General features: G+C 37.1%; 1 protein-coding gene across 1 annotated transcript in view; it reads right to left on the bottom strand.

Moving 5' to 3' along the window:
• Positions 1-19587, bottom strand: part of LOC139731557 (TBC1 domain family member 14-like) — a 69246-nt gene that overhangs the window by 8003 nt on the left and 41656 nt on the right. The window contains exons 5-6 of the mRNA XM_071642444.1: positions 5246-5352; positions 1580-1666 (exon numbers count right to left, since the gene is read on the bottom strand). Coding sequence (XP_071498545.1) covers positions 1580-1666; positions 5246-5352 — 194 coding nt within the window. The remainder of the gene's footprint in view (positions 1-1579; positions 1667-5245; positions 5353-19587) is intronic.

Here is a 19587-nt window from a genome sequence, read left to right as displayed (position 1 = left end):
GATCACAATACTGAAATTGTCTGGAAATTAATCACTTGCCCTGAGGTAATGTTGATTGCGTGGGATTGTGACACTTCACCACTGTCATAAAGATAAATTGAATACAGATATATTGAATCATAACTTGCTTCAGGTGGCTGCTAAGTAAGCAATGAGTACTTGCAAGTAAGCAACCACAAGAAAAACAACTTTTAGTCCCCTCCGGAGGACTAGGCAGCAAAGGAGAAAGTGCCTTTCCTAGGATAACAACCACTGCTGCCAGGAGACTCGAACCAGGACCCTTATGACCAACAATCTGTAATCTTACACATCCACAGCCATAATAGCTCCTCTTTGGTAAAGTTGATAAAAACATTATACATGGTGAGTTCAAAAAAAAAAGTCCTATCATTTTGAAGTTGTCTTGATTGAAGTATGAACATCTCATTGTGGGTTTCATGTGTCTTGGTAGAGTTATCCTCCCAGTAATTTTGTTACCTTTCTTATTTTGATCTTTGCATGCATGACTGAATAACAGACAATAAATAGAAGACTGCAAAATCTCCCTTGCATGAAGTGGCTGGTGAAGATTAAAACAAATTTTGACATTTGACTGTTGTTGGGGTTTTTTTCTGACTCACCCTGCAGAAGTGGAAATCTTGCCTGAGGTATTCAACTATACTGACAGAGCATGACTAACTAGTTGTATAACTGACTAGTTAGAGATCAAAACATTTAAATCTCAAAGCAGTCGACTGTTTATTTTGAAATAATATTGAGGGAGTGGGCTGCATGACTACTTGTTGTGTAGATGACCCCGGCAAAGTTATGTGACTATAACTACATGTCCCGAGCTGAAATGGATTAAAGATATTTGTGACCGTGCATCACAAAACGAACAAAAAGTCGCACACACTGATTTTGTGTGAGGACTGAAAATAGGTGAAATGGGTCAACCTAGCCGATCTTGACTTTTTCATATTTTCTGAAAGAGCAAGTCTTCTTCAACATTATGCTAAAATTTGGGATCATCAAACGGGCAGGAAAGTGTGTTTTTTAGCAGTTTATCTCTAACAGTTTTTTGGTAGAATAGTGTGATTAGGTGTGCCTTTAGAGTCCCCTTTTCATTTCTTAAAAACCTTGTACACACTCTTCACTTTCAACTCTAATAACTTTTGAAAGGATGATGCTACTGCTTTGAAAGTTGGCATTAATTATGGACAGAATATGTTAATAAGGCATGCTCATTTTCAGTTTAATCTGATAATCCCTTCATTGTTGTTACTCTGGTGGTTTACATCCTGTTTTGTGTCCCATTCATCGCACAGCCAGCACGGCTTGGTAAAAATTTAGCGCTTGAATAGACACTGTACTTCAGAGCCTCTTTTTCTCAGTTCACACTTTTCCCAAGTGTGTGCTTTCTTTCCAATATCTAGATAGGTTAGGAGAGTCATTTGATTTGAGTTATACATCATTTTCAAGCTTAAAGTCTGCTCTTTCAGAACATGCTCTCAACTAAAATTTCATGTCTGGCGACTTTGTGTTCGTTTTGTGATGCAGGGTCACATTTGGAAGAAACGTCTGGTGTTGGGACACTTACTCTCCTCGAGGCCGCCCCCTTCTGATTCACTCTCACTGCACATCCTGATTCTGTCTTTGGCACGGAGAAGGAAGATTTCAAACAATTCTGTACAGAAATAAAATGAGAACATTGATTAGTTGAGAACAGAGCAATTTACAAAGCACATAAAAAGACACAAACATGCAGGCAGAGCAGCAACTAGATGAATTCACTCTGCATGGTTCATAGTTTGGAGATGTATCCATTCAAACCTAGGATCAGTCAATTGGTATCGAAAACATCAGAAGAGTCTGCAGTCATAGTTATTATCAAGCTAAAATTCTACAACATTATCCTTCTATCATCATTCTCTGGACAAGAAGCTGTGTGAACACCGAGAATATTTTTTGGAAAAAAATCCTACCTAGGGGAACTTAATACAATGGCCATACATTCCCATACATCCCCCCCCCTCCTTCTTTGACTTTTGAAATTAAGCTGGATTTTTTTCTGTGTCATTTGTTTTTCTTTTTCAGTTGGAACATTAACAGGATATTCTTGCATCAACCTTTTTAGAAAACTAACTTTCATCTTGTGGAAAAAAAAAATGAGAGTTAGAAGAAAACAACCTTGTTGCTGTGTCACAGACAGTAGCTTGCAGGTAATGACAATCCATTAATTGGTAGGATATTCCATGAACTTTTGGAGACAAATTGATTCAGGATGGACTGCATGAGCATCTGGAGAAAACAGGACAACTGTACAAACACACTAAATTTCCCCTAGTTTTCTGAGTGCACTGATTATATAGTAACCTCTCTGTGCTGGAGGCCATATCATATTGTAATTAGAGAGAAAAGTCATAGAAAACACTGTCAGATGAGAAATACATTTGTTTTACCTTCTGTCCATCCATATCTTCTAACCTCTTTATAGAGATGTAGACTCTGCATAAAGTCAAAGTCGCATGATTTGTGTATATCGCCTTAAGTCAAACATCTCTCCCAGGACTTCTTCCTTTTTCTTTTGTTTTTCACCAAGCATGAGTCAAATTTTTCTTAGTCCATTTTTTTCTCCCAGTTTCATAAAATTCAATTTCAGCAGAGTTAATTGTACATCAGATTCACTACCATATCATTCATAGCCATATTCTTCATGACCACTTTGGTTGCATGCTACTCAGTAGTTTGTTTTCCTCAAAATATGCTTTTGAAAATGATATTTTTTTTTCCTCTGGGTTTTTGGTTACTCTTTCCTTTTACTTGCATTACTTGTCCTCCTGTCTACTGCTTACAAACATTGTTAAAACCCTCAAAGATTTCATTATTAAAGCACAAGATATGAAGATGCTGTTGAAAATACTATACATGTAGGTTCAGTAGCTGTAATCTTACGTAGTTATGACATGGAAGAATAGTTTACATGGCCTGGTTGAAATATGTTTTTGTTTTGTTTTGTCACTGCTGTGAAGGACATATTTACAGTAACAATGCTGCTCTGCTCTAACATCAGAAATGTCACACTGGTTTTCATTCTGACGATTTGCCACACTTGACGTAAGCTCGTGACACGTGCAACTTAAATCTATTGGGCTTTTAGGTATTGAACAACCCCATATCTATCACATGACCTTTATGGGTATTTGCTCGCATTATGTAACAAGGGGGTGGCTAGCCGGCCATCTGATGTTTGGCGGGGCATTAGACGTGATAAGGTCGTGTGACGATCGCCTTGCCTCGTTTGTCTGCCCCGTCACAAGCATCGCAACCAGTTTGTAGAGATCTTCATCAAAGCCAACAGGACATGGGTGAAATGCCTGGGGGAGGGGATGGGTGGGTTTGGGGATTGGTGCAGAGTTCATACCTCACAGTGCTCATTCTTTACCTCCCCATTTCATGACACATCAGCATCAAAACAAAGAAAGTATTGTAAATGCACAAATTTTCGCAGTGCATTAATTTTTGTGAAATTCGCACTACTTTTGGCTAGCGTGAATTCTAAAACTAGCGAAAATATCTTCACAATATAATTTTCTCTGCACATTTTGAATGGGTTGACAATTGTGCTGCGTGAATTCAAGAACCCTCCAATATGTTTTCGAGCGGCTCAGCACGAAAATTTAATTGTGTTAAAACATGGACGTTTACAGTAAATACAAATAGAAAAAGAGGAATAAACAGCACTTGCCGTCCTCTGTGATGAACCTGTCTGTATAATGTATGTATGCCAAACACTGGATAAGTGAGGTCGAAAGGTATCTCATAAAAAGAATAAGGGGGGTGGGAGGGGAGGACACCCGAAGATGATTTGATTTCATGGGGATTTTGTCTTACTTCAAATGCTGATGAAGGGAGGGAGCATTATCAGTTGTTTGGGACTACTGCCTATTTGAAGACAAGTCTGGAGTGAACCTTCCAATATATTCACTTAACTAATTGAGAAAATGTACAGATGACTACATTCACAAAAACATTTCCTACAGGAAAAAATATGTCACAGATGTGTTACTTTTCAGAGCACGCCAGTATGGGAAATTGTAGGACTCTTCAAACAGGCTTTGTGTTTTCCTGTACCAATTTCCAATTGAAAGTTTGAACACTTCCCATTGTTTGTCTGTTTTCAAGAAAAAACAACATCCCGTTTTGCCAAAATGAAACAGGAAATGACATGGAACAAGAAATATAGTTTCAAATCTTCAAGGTTCAGCCGACACTTTTCACTTAGCACAAATTGGATGCGAGCTGGGTTTTGTTTCCACCTACACAGGCATGGACCTTCTCTATTCTTCAACATCTTCTGAGGATTGTGGGGCGTTCTCTACTCTCTGATCACAGCGAGTGTCAAGATATCTATCTCCTGTCACCAATCTTTCAAAGTGGTCCCATTCCGAACTCAGCAATTAACAGGATGAATGGAAGCTCGTGAAGGGGAATACTTGATAAAATGACACGAAACACGTTCCAAAACTGAAGAATGGCTAGAGGGTCTCGCATTGATATCGTGACAGTGGGTTTACTGATACATGTATGTGCCAAATGGTGATAAAAAAAAGAGACTACAAAAATGTTTGTATATGTTTCTTAATAATGATTAACAATAAGGGACATTTATATTGTGCAGGTACTATCATATCATACTCTACTGTGCATCACATTCTTGTCACAAGAGGCTTCAAATAGACTGACTTGTTTTCATCGATGGATGTAAATTCCTTGCGTTCCTGTGTTTCTTGATGTCATGAGAGGTAGGTGTGTACATATCTTATTAATATCCTGAATATAACAACAGCTGCAAACACTAACACTAACACTAACTTAATTCGGGTAGTAACAACATGGCAATCATACAACATTGGAAGCATGTTTCTTAAAAGTTTTCTTAAAAGTTAACATCAACTAAAAATTACGGTATGCCCTGGGTTCTCCTGCCCAGTTCGATGTAAGGTTTTCAGAATCCACTTCAAATTGCTATCGAAATTTACAGAAAATTACTTTGTCACTTATTTTATTTTGTATACTAATGGCTGCATGGAAAAGTCTCCTTATTTTTCACTTTAAGTAAGAAGTTAGAATACCATTGAAGACAAACATAGCACCCTGTAATCTTAAGTTGATCTTAACTTTGAATTCTCTGTGAAATATCCCCCTGGAGTTACCTACATCTGGTTCATTGTGATAAGTACACTGAGTTCATAGCGAAGCTCACCATGAGTTATGTTGAGTTCATTCTTGATGGCCAGCATCCAGACACGACCCCTGACACTGGGGGGAATCCCCTGCCACCACAGCTCTCTTGTCTTCTTCTGCTTCTTCCTGTATGTCAGAGACAGACAGACAGATAGACAGACAGACAGACAGGGGAGGGGGAAAAGAGAAATGGATACACAGAAGAACAAAGAAAGAGATTTTACAAAAGAGAAAGGGGGGGGGGAGAAAAGTTATTAGTTGGTATCACAACATGAATGGACACCCATTCCCGCCATTCACGTGATGTCATTTACTACAGGAAGGAGGCAATATCTCATCACGTGGGAAATTCGCACGAATAGGAACTCGCATGCCTTCACTGCATATGGCCCACAGTCTGTGTAAAACTTTGGAAAACCACAAAGGAAACATGTAGTGAAGACTTGATCCAGTTTCACAATAGCATGGCATGATGCCTATTCTGTAAAAATGTGTGAAGGGAGGTTGTGGTACAAGAACACTGCTTTGAAACTACAACATAAGGAAACAATTGAATTTCCATCACGAATATCATTTAGAACTAGGAGTAAATTGTTGTAAGAAATTGTACACACAATACCTTGACCCTTTTCTCACACACACACACACTCACACACATACATATATGCACACCACACACGCCAGATATAAACATACATCCATGTCGGTAGTTCACAGCATACACTGCCTCTGGCAATTCCTTTGCAACTTTGCTCAGTTCGTACTGGTTCCCACAGCCAATGTTGTATTGAAAGCTGTGCAGTGAACCAATCAGACCAATGTCAAGACATCAGTCTCTCTCGGAAGAAAAGTACTGTAATCTAAACTTGTGGTGAAAATTTTCACTGGGGCCTTTAATGGGATGGTATAGTATTGGCGGAGATGAGGATTGGGCTTTGAACTTTTTGTGAGATGCCAAGAAACCCCTTATGAAATAATATAGAGCATACCTTTCTGAGAGGAATTCAAAGATTATAAGATGAAAATCAGTTTTGGAATGGCTGAAACATCGAAAAACAAAGCAATCCTAATGAAAGGTGGGTCCCACCTTTTATTAGGATGGCTTTGTTTTGGATATATCTCAACCATTTCAAAACCAATTTTCATTATAAAAAAAAAAAACCAATGTTGAATCCCTACTTGGATTACATGCTCTTTCATGTTTCATAAGAGGTTTCTCATTATTTCAACAAAAAATGTTAAAAACCTGAAGTTAGGTCTCAACCAAAACTATATGATCCCTTTAACTCTATGTGGCTCCTCACAGGAGATAGAAATTACTCTCTGTGCAATTGTGACTACCAGTACCTCTGTCCAAGTGACACAAAGATGGATTGGAATCCATCTAGAGATGAAATAGAAGCGAGGGAAGAAACTTAAACCTTCCAAGGTTCATTCACATTCTCCAGGTACTACTAATTTCACCCTGATACTATGTTGTTTTGTATGAAAAGAGAAAATCAGGGAAATAGATCGGTGAAAATTTGGGAAAAAAATCAGACACACAAACTAAGTTATGACCTATTACAGTTTAAAGAGTTAGACAAATAGGCAACTCTTTGTGATGTAGGTGTTCAGCAGCTCTCTATTTTTTTTTTATACACACAATTTCACTAATTTTCATTTTTATCAAATATTTGGACACAGACATACAAAGCAACATAACATAAAAATGAACTTTCCCCTTAACCGTTGAGAACGAGTCCCGAGTATACTTGGGCAGGTGTCTATGGGAAATGCGTGTTGTAACAAAATCTGTCTGTCCTCAAGGGGTTAGAGTCAGTTGTTAGATATCACTCTTTCTCTCTAATTGCCCTGTCTCTCAAAATGGGTGTGGCACAGTGGCACATTGCATGACTTAATTGCTATAAACCTTTGTCCCTTCTTTTTTCCTTTCTGTTAGTCTATCTTTCATGCAGATATATCATGCTATGCAGCAATAATGACACTGTTCAAGGTGAAGGGTACAGTCTAGATCAAGGTTAGCATTTCAAAATATCAAGAGATTGGAGTCAAAATAGGTCAGACAAATACATACAAGCAAAAGGAGATCAGATATATAGCGATCATAACAGCAAACAGCAGAATGCTACACAGGTTTGCCATGTGAATTTTTCATGTACATCAACAGAGGTAAAAAGTTCATCTTTTTCACACAACTGTCTCACTCCTTCAGGCATTATATTGTGCACCTCTCTGCTGATTATTTCACTCCCCATGTTTTTTTATTGTATCCAAACATGTCTCTATTTTCATCTCGGATCCTTCCCTCTGTGCTGCTGCACTTGCCTATTACAGCATGACATCCAGATATTTGTATTCAGTTGAAAACCCTAAATTCTAATGACACATCATTGTGACTTAAAAAACAATAAACCTATCATCTACAACTGATCCACCCCCACACAAAAAAAAAAAAATTAAAATGTTCTCTTCTCAAAGCTTGTAGCCCATAGTCTATCTCATCAATACTAATGGGTAGAAGAATGAGGGTAGCCATCACATCCTTGTCCATGGCCAGAGATACTTGGCCTTTCAAATTCATATTTATTCCAGGCTGAGGTGGATGATTATTATTTGGAAGCTCTGCAATCTAAAAAAAAAAAGAAAAGATACTTATTTTACTCTTGGTATGTACACAAAAAAATCCACAAAAGCTATAAAAAGTATACTGCATCCACACTTCCTATCCATTTTATGATGGATGTCCCTTACTGCATAACATTTGAAAAATCTACAATCTTCAAAAATTCAGCTGAGGATGCAAACACACAAACAATAAAAAAACATGCCCCCTGATTGACCAAAGTATTCTACCTGTGACCGAGAAGTGAAGGAGATAAAAACATGTTAAATTCTGGTATGAAACAAAATTCCATCCTAGTGCCAATCAGATGGAAAAGCACTATATCACATGCCAGGAAGATATTGATCTGGGATACTGTAAAAGTGGACATTTTTTGTGGTGTGGACATTTTTATGTTTCATGTCACCAGAAACTAGTGAAAAAATAAAAGCATGCAAATATTTTTGCCCGTTATATGCAACAATACTTATTGTTTTGATTATACCAAATCAAAACACACACGCAATTCATCTCACCTGGCCGAGCACAAAAAATTATTCATGTGAAAATGTCCACTTTTATAGAACTCCCCTTTCCACAGGAATATGATGCACCGTGCATATATGCCCTTGAGCTTTATGCATGTGCACATTTGCCATAGTTCAGGGAAGGAAGTCCATGTCGCATGGGCAGAGAACTTGGCGGAAATCATGTTGTCAATACACAGGAGAAACACAACCTGTCCTTTGGTTTTTACAGTTTCAGTGTGCCTTCTTTCTTAAAGGAGAATGAAACCTAAAACTGTATCTACTACTTGAATTGAGGAAATGTAGCAATATCAGAAAAAAAAAACATTTAAAGTTTGACAAAAATCATACAATCAGTTAAGAAAAGAGTTAAAATTTTTAAAGCTTTAGTGCTGCCATCTCTGGATGAGAAGGCTATAAGACTTTGTGGTGTCATGTGGGGACAATGATAATAAGAAAATATATAGGAAATTCAATATATTTTCACCTTTCTAGCATAATGAAATGTGCCTTACCATTCACTGTTACATCAAAAATTTGTCAGAAACAAATTGCATAAAGAAGAACATGTGATGCTGTTGCAAGTGCACGTAGTAATAGCAATGAATGGTAAGGCACATAATTGTGTCTATTGCTCGCTCAAGTGTAACAAAAGGATGATATCACAGCTGGAATATGAATAAAGTTGACAAGATGAATTGGCAGATTTTTTTTTTTTTTTAAAGGTGGGGTTTAAAGGGATGGTATAGTATTGGTTGGGATGAGGATTCAGCTTTCAATGTTTTGAGAGATACTTAGAAACTACTTTATGAAATGTCAAAGAGCATACAATTCTAAGGGGCATTCACAGTTTACTTGATGAAAATCAGTTTTGAAATGGCAGAGATATCCAGAAACAAAGTAAAACAAACCAACCCTAATTAAAGGTGGGTTCGACCTTTTATTAGGATTGCTTTGTTTAGGATTTCTCAGCCATTTCAAATTGAATTTTCATAAGATAAACTTTGAATTCCTCTCTGAATTATACGCTCTTTCATATTTCATAAGAGGTTTCTCATTATCTTACAAAAACAAAAACAAAAGCTGGAAAGTAACATAAAGCCCCCATCTCAACCAAAACTATACCATCCCTTTAGCGGGTTAACAAAAAAAAATGAATAAATAAAATGTTTATGAATATATGATGCATATTGCTGGTTATGTACAGACCAAAAGGCCTAAATAAATGTCAACATACATTTGGATTGCAGGGACCCTTTAAGAGACACACCTCGGTAGGCATCGGGAGGGCACACACATATATGATACATACTTCAATTCAAGTTATCCCCTAGCCTACTTGGGGGATTTCCCTATTGATCAACATGGGAGTTCCCTGTTAAGGGCCCAGATGAATTCAATATGAGAGATGAATTCAATATGAGAGAAATCTTCCTCTGTAACACTGGCAATTACCGCCGCTGGATTAGACATGAACCACTTTATACTTATTGGTGAATTGTATGGTAAAGCCACATATTGAATATCTATGAAAGCTGGTTGCATTTAGTACATTTCTTTCTTCTCATTATAACACTATCAAAAGTATGATGCTATATCATGCTCTTCTCGGTTGAAACAAATAAAAACAACTACAATGACCATGTGCAGTACCTACCTACAACTTTACTGTAGTGGCCAAGCATTTTTTCTTTACTATTTGGACTACCTAATGGTCTTAAAAGTAACATCTTTGAAGACCCATTGTAGAAATATCAAGCGCTGTGTCCGACACATTGTTGTGTGTGATTGCATGTGTCATAGAGATAAAGTTTCAACTTGTCTACAGTTGTCCTAAGCTAACTCAGAGAACATTCCATGTTTACTGTTATGACATGAAATCATGACCCAAGTATAGGCTAATGATTATCAGGACTTTAGATAGCATCCATCTCCTTTATAATACTTGCTACATTAATGTGGTAAGGTTAAAGCATCATGCTAGACTCATTCAAGCCCCATTATACACAGTTCATTGACAGAAATATTCATTCAAAGGAAAGCTGGAAGAGTTTTGTTTGCAACACTTTCCTGTTTAACAGGAAAAAAAAGGAGAAAATGCATTTGAACTGAAAACAACAAAAGTCGCTGGATGAAGCCAGGGAGGTGAGATTTCATCTCACCTCCCTGCTGAAGCTCATACAGTGCCAGCAAGGATCTGAGTACTAAGGATATACATAATATACTAAATTATTTTCAGATAAATGAAGTACATATATGACAAGATCATCAACATTCTAAAACAGTATCTTTTCATTTTCATTATGACAAGTGTCAATTGTATGCATGATTGAAACAGAAGTAGGCCTACTTCTGTCATGTATCAAAGCATGTAGAAAGGAGGAAAGTTTTACAAGAATCTCTTTGTTTTTTTTTCCATCTGGAGGGTTTCCAAACATTTATTAAGGCTTTGATAGCCTCACTTCAACATTCATTATGGTCTACATGTGTCCTTGGAGAAAAAAAAAATGCACACACATAGCATTGCTGTGAGTCATCACTTAATATCACTCGATGCACAGAATTCCATCAGACATGATCTCCATCCCATCTCTGCAACAGACCCTTAGCTCACCAATGACGAGTAATGCCATTATAAACCCCTCCAAGAAGACTGGTAGGGATTTGGCTCCCCGCCCCTGCAAGAGATATCACAGCAGTCTGCGCAATCAACATGATAAATACACCACAATCATGCCTAATTCCATGCAAAATTGTCACTCCTGCAATCGCCTTGAGAATGTCAACAAATTTGACATGTGTCTATCATCTTTTTTTACTCTCCCTAAATCATTTAAATCTGTTTAATTCAATCCAATTTTATGTACAATTTTTTTTCCTTAAAGTGATTTAATGTTACTGCCTCAAAACACTGCATTAAGTGCTTTAGAAAAGTCCTGCTTCAACATGATCATTACAATCATCACTTGTATCTTCATCACTATAATTATGACTGCTTTCATCATTATTGCTATCACCAACTTCATCATCATTACCTGTTGCCAAGTTGTGGGATTAGGTCAGGACTATTTAGAACTACATCAATTGAACTCGCGTAAGGCTAAAGGTAAAAATATAACAGGAACTAACTAGATGATTTACCAAAGGGCATAACGGAAACATAGCAACATCCAAGAGTAGGCATGAGTCATACATAGTCCGAGTAGCTGTGAAGCCAAAGGTGGAGATCACATGACATCACAATCATTTGGGGAAGTAAAGGGATGCTTCATGTGTACGAATATGTAAATGTCGGCAACCAGTATGGTTCTGAAAAAAAAAAAAAAACTGCTGCATTTTTAGAACTTACAGAATTCTGTTTTGAATTTGACTCAAACAAAGCAATGAGCGTTATGTCAAACAAATTAATGTCATCAAAAAGATAAATGCTTCATCAAAATTTGATGAAATTAAAAATGTTATGAATTTCTTAATGTTTTATGCATGTTTATGAAAGGGGACATCTCTCATAATCACATATGTGCATTCGGCTGCAATGATGATATTATCATAATTGTTTTAAGAGCCTTTAATTGGGATGCAAACAAATCTCCAGTATCCTTTTCTGAATGAATTCAATATCTAAAGGGACTGTACAGTACTGGTTGAGGTGGGGATTCAGGTTTATAACATTCCTAAGTGAGATAACGAGAAACCTCTTATGAAATATGAAAGAGCATGTAATTTTAAGAAGGATTCAACGTTGATATGATGAAAATTGGTCTCCAAGTGGCTGAGATATTAAAAAAAAAAGTGATTATAATGAAAGGCGACAGGCCACACCTTTTATTAGGATCTCTTTGTTTCACCTTGTTTTTGGATATCTCAGCCATTTCAAAACCGATTTTCATCAAATTAACTTTTGATACCCCTTAGAATTGCATGCTCTTTGACATCTCATAGAGTGGTTTCTGAATATTTGCAAAATGTTAAAAGCTAAATCCTCACCTCCACCAGAACTGTACACACCCTTTGAGAGGAATCGTTACACATGTCTGTCGTATGAAAGAATAGTCTAGCAATATAAAATGACTTCAAGTCAAGATTTCTCAGCAGATTTTATTTCATACAGAGAAAGGGAGTGTAATAGTCATGATCTTATCTTCAAACCTATGGAAAGTTGTGAGGCAATGACATCATCACCTGGGTCACCTATTATATCACTGTATTGCATAATCATGTGAAAATGCAATACAATTCATACTTTTGTCCAATCGTTGGATCGGTACTTCTGCTGAAACCATGACTGTTCATTCGGCTCGATTCACACTCAGTTTACAGTCAACTTGAGCATGGAGAGGGCTTGCTTTTTAAAGAGAGCATGTTGTTGTATGCTCTGCAAAGATTTTTATCCACTGATAAAATTTTAGTGTCTAATCATAGTGTAACATTCTATCCATGTTCCACATTTCTGGAGAAACTGACTCAACAGTTCTTCATTACGATATTTAACCTTGACCTTTGACAACTATAAAATCTACTCCTGATATGCTCTAACTGTATACGTGAGAACTGCACTGCATACTTACATTTCAGTGCGTCTAGTTTAGACCACATAGAAATGCTTTAACCATTCTTTTAACCACTAAATCTAATCACATTTATTTCCCTCCATCCGATATTATGTGGAAAATTTTATCACATTCCTGGAGGCATTTTGCCAACAACAACCAAAAAAAAAAAAAATCAATGGATACATAAACATTTATGTGGGAACTAGGAAATACACCATACATAGCTAAGCAGCACTGTAATCAAACTATGTTGCTTTGCTATTAAAGCTAAAAGAGAAAAAGAAGGGGGGACCAATTTCACATTCTTTAACTCTTTTGTCTGATGGTTTATTGTTACTGGTTTCTTTCTCAGTTGCCAACTGCACGTTGACCATAAACACTTTTCCAAAAAAAATCTAAAAAAGAAGAAAGAAAAACACCCTCTTTTGTCACTTTTAACAATAAACTTTCAAGCTGTATTTGCACTGTAGAGTTCACATTCTTCTGGAAATTAGGTTTCTTCGAGATTAATGTGATCAATTTTTGTTTTAAACAATTGCCTGCATCCAATCTTTGATTGAAGTTTCATGGAACTTGACAAAAATGAGAGGTTTCAGGTACAGAATATACACCAGGATGAGGAAACACTACTGTGCAGTGAAAACAAAGCGTAGTGATCTCAAAGGTTACACCTTCCCTAAAGAAAATCTATCGCATCATTTGTACTGCAATTATTGCAAGAAATTTCCAGCAAAGCACATTAAAAGAAAAATAAAAAAGAAACATTCCTCTTCAGAAATGGAAATTTCTGGCTTGAAATTTTGCTAGAACATTCTTGGAAAATTTCAATCAGCACAAACTACCTCCTTCAAAAAGCATTTCCTCAGAGTTAATTTTCCAGATGATTAGTACAAAATAGAGGTTCATATCCACTGTCTGATCAATCAAATCTTTATTAAAAAATCAATTATGACTGTTTCTCTCAAAGTTAAATTTATCATTGAAATGACAATGGTATTCTGAAAGTGTTCAAAACATGTTACCCAGAGTAGTTACACCACAGAAAGGCAGTTTGCCTCTTTCTGGAGCAAGACTTTAAAGGAATGGTGTAGTTTGGGTTGAGATGGGGATTCAGGTTCCCAGCTTTTCTGTGAGATATGAAATAAGAGACTTCTTATGAAATACAAAAATCAAACAATTCTGAGAGGAAATAAAATTTATTTGATGAAAATTGGTTTTGAAATGGCTGAAATATTAAAAACTAAAGGTCCTAATAAAAGGTGGGACCCACCTTTTATTATGACCACTTTGATTTAATTTTTTTTTTGGATATCTCAGCCGTTTCAAAACCGATTGTCACCTAAAAAACTTTGAATTCCTCTTAGAATTGTATGCTCTTTATCAGATCATATGGTTTCTAAGGATCTGCCAAGAGGTTAAAATCTGAATCCCCTATCTCAACCAAAACTAAACCATCCCTTTCAGAGGGGTTTTTTCTTCTCCCTTTTACTGGTGCATAGCTTTAAGATTTTTTCCCTTTCTGTGACTCATCACCTTGCAAAGCATTTTGAACAATCATTCCCAATTCCCAAAGTTTATCACAATGTCTGGTGGGTGTATTGACCTTTGCTCACTGCTTTTATGCCCAGTCGTTTAGATAACTGAATTCCGTCATATGCATTGTTCACCCGTGCATGGAAGTGTGCACATCAATTCTTATTTGTCAAATATTTTTAGGCAATTGGCAATTGTTATACAATGAAGAACTGGTCCTATCAACAACAACAACAAAATGCACAAGCAAAGCAGGCAAACAAACAGTGCTTTAAATACAAGAATTGTTATCAACCTGAATTGATACCACCGTACACAATTCATTTGTGCTTTGATACATGTTTCAGAAGTGTAGGTGGAATTGAATCCAAGTGGCAAGTAGGCCTATTTATGAGAGGACCCATGTAAATACATTGCACAGTAGCCTTTAATATTGAGCTATTGACATGGCAACGACATAAAAATGAAAACCCTGAGTGCAGATTCATTCAAGAAATCCAAATAAACTAAAAATTCCACAAGTTTACAAATACACACAACATAAAGTGAATAGAAATGGGCCGAACAGTTTGCAATTCTTAACATGCAAAAAACCAATGCATCTATAATTCAAGAACGAGTAATGAGTACATGTGTATATTTCGGGGATGTTAACTTAAAGACATCAATTACAATTTGCAGATGAAACAAAAACCCAGCTTTATTGCTTCAAAATAGTTCTAAATTGTGAGTTAGGGATAGAAACAACTAATACATGTATTGAAATCGTTAATCAGTATAATCAATGTTAAGTATGGTTGAATATACAAAATGTGAACAACAATTATAAAATTTTTTCTAGAATACACAGCATACAGTTATGGTTTATTGAGAAAAGCAGCAATATCTACTTACATTTTAGGCTTTATTGTGAAATTTTTATATGGTAGGATGTTTTGTGATACACATATGCATCAAATGTAATAACTCGAGCATTTTTTAAATCCCTGCTCCCATTTGTGAACAATACCTTTAATATGCGTTTGCAACACAATGCGTTTTTTATCTATTGATCAAGGTACACTACAAGAGCACAGGTTGGTCATTACATTGCAGAGGCCAAAGAACACAGGTTGGCCGTTAAATCACACAGGCCATTCACACATGCAAGGTATCACATTAAAGGTCACAAACTTGAAGAAATTTTGCTCACATATTACCAATGTGGACAAACACACAAAAAGCCTGTAACAACAAAAAAAAAAACAAAAATCAACAAAAAACCAATAAGATTTTGCTCGTGGGATATCTGGCAATTTTACATTCCTTGCGAGTAATACCCCTTTCAGTAACTCTCTGGCGCGGGCCAGGCGCAGGCTAAGTCGTAAAATTTTGAGTTTATGAATGGGTCGGGCCAAAGTGGCCCGCGCCAGGAGGATGGCCAGGAGTGGGCTATTTTGGCGCTGCTGCAGCTAGCACCAGGTGCGGACCAGGCACGGGCCTGGCGCTGATCGAAGAGTTTATGAACGATAGCAGCGCCAGGCGCGGGCCAAAATTCCTTTCACGGTCAAAGGTCACAGCTTACGCTGCTCAGCTCATAAGCACGAGGCATGCACATCAAATATCACGCAAAAATGCACTTCCGCTCTGTCCATGACGTGTTCAGTTACCATGGTAGTTATCCCTTACGTGGCCGAGTTCGTGAATGGGTCATCGTAAAAGTAGCGCGGCTCTGCTGTAGTTACGGAACGCAATTTTTACTGCTTGGCACGGGCCAAATTAGCTCGGGCCAGGAGCTGGCCAGAAATGCATGAGTTACTGAAAGGGGGCTTTGAAGCATGAATTGGCTCAGATGACATGACATAATTCCTGTCGACTAGCAGGATTTCTTACTTTAGGCATGTGCATCAAGGCACGGATTTGTTTACCTGTCCTGCGCATGAATTCTAACCGGCTGCACATCTGCAGCAAGTGCACAGAATGATTCATTACCTCGTACAGGTGCAGTGCATGCCCAACAAACGAGGAGATCTTCAGGCAATCATAGAAATGATTTGTGTAATATTAGTGATTGAGAATGGCTCAAGTTAGAGAAAATATGATAAACAGCAGCCAACACAAAGAGCATGTTGCACCATTAAAATTTTGACAGTCATCAGAGCATTATGACAAGAGATTTGGGTTTTCATTATGGGTTTATAGTATCATAGAGTGAGACTTATCTCAGGGTAATATTTCAACCAGTGTCAAATCTATGAAGATTACTATAATATGAATGAGTGGAACTGAAGCATGAGAGCTCATTTAGAATTCAATGAATGTGGGTAAATGATCACCAAATGGCCATTTCAATGTTGGTAAGGCAATTTATAAGGACTTTATGGTTGTTTCAAAGCAACTGCCACAGATAAATGACTGCAATGTCTTGGATGCAAAACTACCTGCAAAGGTTTGTCAAAAGCTTGTCAATTCTTTTTAAATCTTATAAAAAAATATTTAGGCAAATGTAACACAAAGTGTCTTTTTTGTCTTTAAAGGTCCTGTTTACCATTGGGAGCAGTGATTCAAAAAATGTTCAAGATATCACATCTGATGCAAATGTGTAGGTCAGTTGCATCACAAAACATCCTACCATATATTTGCTTGCAATAAAACCTAAAATATAAGGAGATATCACTATTTTTCTCAATAAACCATAACTGTAGACGGTTTAGTCTGGACACATTTTTATTATAACCACTGTTCACATTTTGTATATCTAACAATACTTAACATTGATTATACTAATTCAAATTTTTACATTGGTTGTTTCTATCTCTAACTCACATTTTACGAACTATTTTGAGCACTAATGCTGGATTTTTATTTCATCTGCAAATGGTAAATTATGTCTTTAATATGTAGATATGCCTCATTTTAACATAATCTCCCATAATCCGTATTATCTTGATCTATATAACACTGGCAAGGCTACTGGAAATTTTTACAACAATCCTAAACTCCCCTAACACCCTTTCTTTCTATCAGTCTGTGTGTATGTCTACCATAAAAGCTGCTATTTTCATGTATAGCTATTTTGCGAATGAGGAGGTCATATATATTTTTTGCAAGATTTTGTTTTCGCAATTTTACACTGAGGATGTCATAAGTGCACAGATATACTAGCACATACCCAGCATAAGGCAATATTTTTGCCAGGTGCTAAATTCACTGTCCCAACAGTGATTTGCGCAGTTTGCGAAAAATGTACCTTTGGAAAATAACAGCTTCTACAGTATTCATCTGTCTTTCTATCATTTATCTATGCATGCATCTCTCCCTTTCTTCCCCTCTCTCTCTCCGTCTGTCTGTCTGTCTGTCTGTCTCTCATGCTGGTTTGAATTTTTCAGACATGTCTCATGCCAATCAATTTAGTGGAAATAGCCAGCAACCAGCACACCTCTTCAAGACCCCGTATAATTAGATTTCTGGGGATCTCAAAGGTACAGTGGGTATCTGTGCCTATCAAGCACACAACACACCATACCTTTGGAGACGCAGTACACATCTTCCTCCGCCGAAACCTATGGGTATGACCGTCGAGCACATATTGGGTAACATAACACATGGGAAGAGGGGCGGAAAGGAGAGGGGGAGGGACAGGTATGATCAAATTGTACCTTTTACACACAGACCTGAAGCCTATATCATGAAGGCCACTGTTGACTGTAAAACCAGAAATATTTGTGGCATGAAACTTTTGCAAATTGCCACTGGCGTTCAATGCATTGTGTATAGATGAGAATTGTTTTCACTGCATTTTATTTTCGTGAATCTTTCCTGCTTTGCAAAATTTATGAGTTTCATGCATGTGAAACTTTTTTTTGGTTTGACAGTATACTGGCTCTCTGTTTAAGTTATGCTGTAGTCACATCACCTCATCAGCTGATGTAGAACACATGCATATATAGTCAAGTTGCTTGCAAAAGTTTTTCAATTTTGTTCTATCTTTTGCTGTATTTCTTTATGCCTCCAATGTGAAGTGCACCAAAGGAATCATGTTTAAAGGTTATATTATCAAATACAAAATTTCACAATATTTTTTTTTTCCAAAAGGGATCTATTTCTATCATAATTCTATACAAAGATGTAAATAATGCAAGGTAGTACAGTCATATGCGTGTTCCACATACAGGAATGGAGCAAAAGGCTTATTTCAGAGTCTTATCTTCTAATGGCTTCTAATCCTTCTTCATCTTGATGTTTCGATGCTCTTATCCTCTTGTAATTTCAGAGCCACTGCAGTGCAATTTCTAAGCATATGCATGAAGTTTTCCATCTCTCTCTCTTTCCCCTCCCCCCTCCCCCCCTCCCCCCCCCCCCACTCTTCTTATCCTGAGAGGAACAGTACAAGTGCAGTCATTTCATAGTTGGCCTATAGGGAGAAATTCTACTGTAGCACACTCGTCAAAGCCACATACAGCAGTATGCTATTACTCCAACGTACTCGACTTGTCTGTACATGGAATGATCAGGGCAGTAAACGTCTGTGGCACCTATAAGTGGAAAGCTATTGTTATGTATAGGTTTGATTACCGGAGGAAAATATTCAATTATGCAACGTGCTGCCAATTTCATTATCCTTCAAAAAGAGATATTAGATGAAACACACTGGCTTGAAAATTAAAAAGGGCAATAAACTCAAATATGAAGGGTTACTGCACTCTTGATGTCAGTAGTGTTAACTTTGCTATTGTACTCTCTGAAACTGAGATTCTTTTTCTGAAAAAATGTTATAAATTTTTAATCAATGTAAGACAAGAATAAAAGCAAATTTGAAGGACATTTACTTTATCAATTTCAAACTACACATACAATGAAGGCCAAGCTCAAGAGCATTCTGTGTCCCAGCATGCAAAAGAAAACAATCTTTTTTTATGTGCCTGAAATTTAGCACAGTCTTTATCCCAAAAAAAAACCAACTACAAAAAATCCAACTAAGGAACAGTAACACACAAATACACACACACACACACACAATGCACACAACGAACAACACTGCTTTTAGCGTCAGTAAAAGCCAATCCTGTTCAGCCTTTCAGTACTAGTCATTCAAAAAAGCCCCCTGCCATCCCATGCAGTGAATCACAGAGTTGTAACATGTTGTTTGCAAGGCCCCACTGCA

Source organism: Diadema antillarum, unplaced genomic scaffold (genome assembly GCF_040938485.1).
Source record: "Diadema antillarum isolate AM-2024a unplaced genomic scaffold, OU_Dant_1.0 seq00000378_RagTag, whole genome shotgun sequence".
Taxonomy (NCBI): Eukaryota; Metazoa; Echinodermata; class Echinoidea; order Diadematoida; family Diadematidae; genus Diadema; species Diadema antillarum.
Note: the sequence above shows the minus strand (reverse complement) of the source record. Positions and strands in the feature narration are given on the sequence as shown.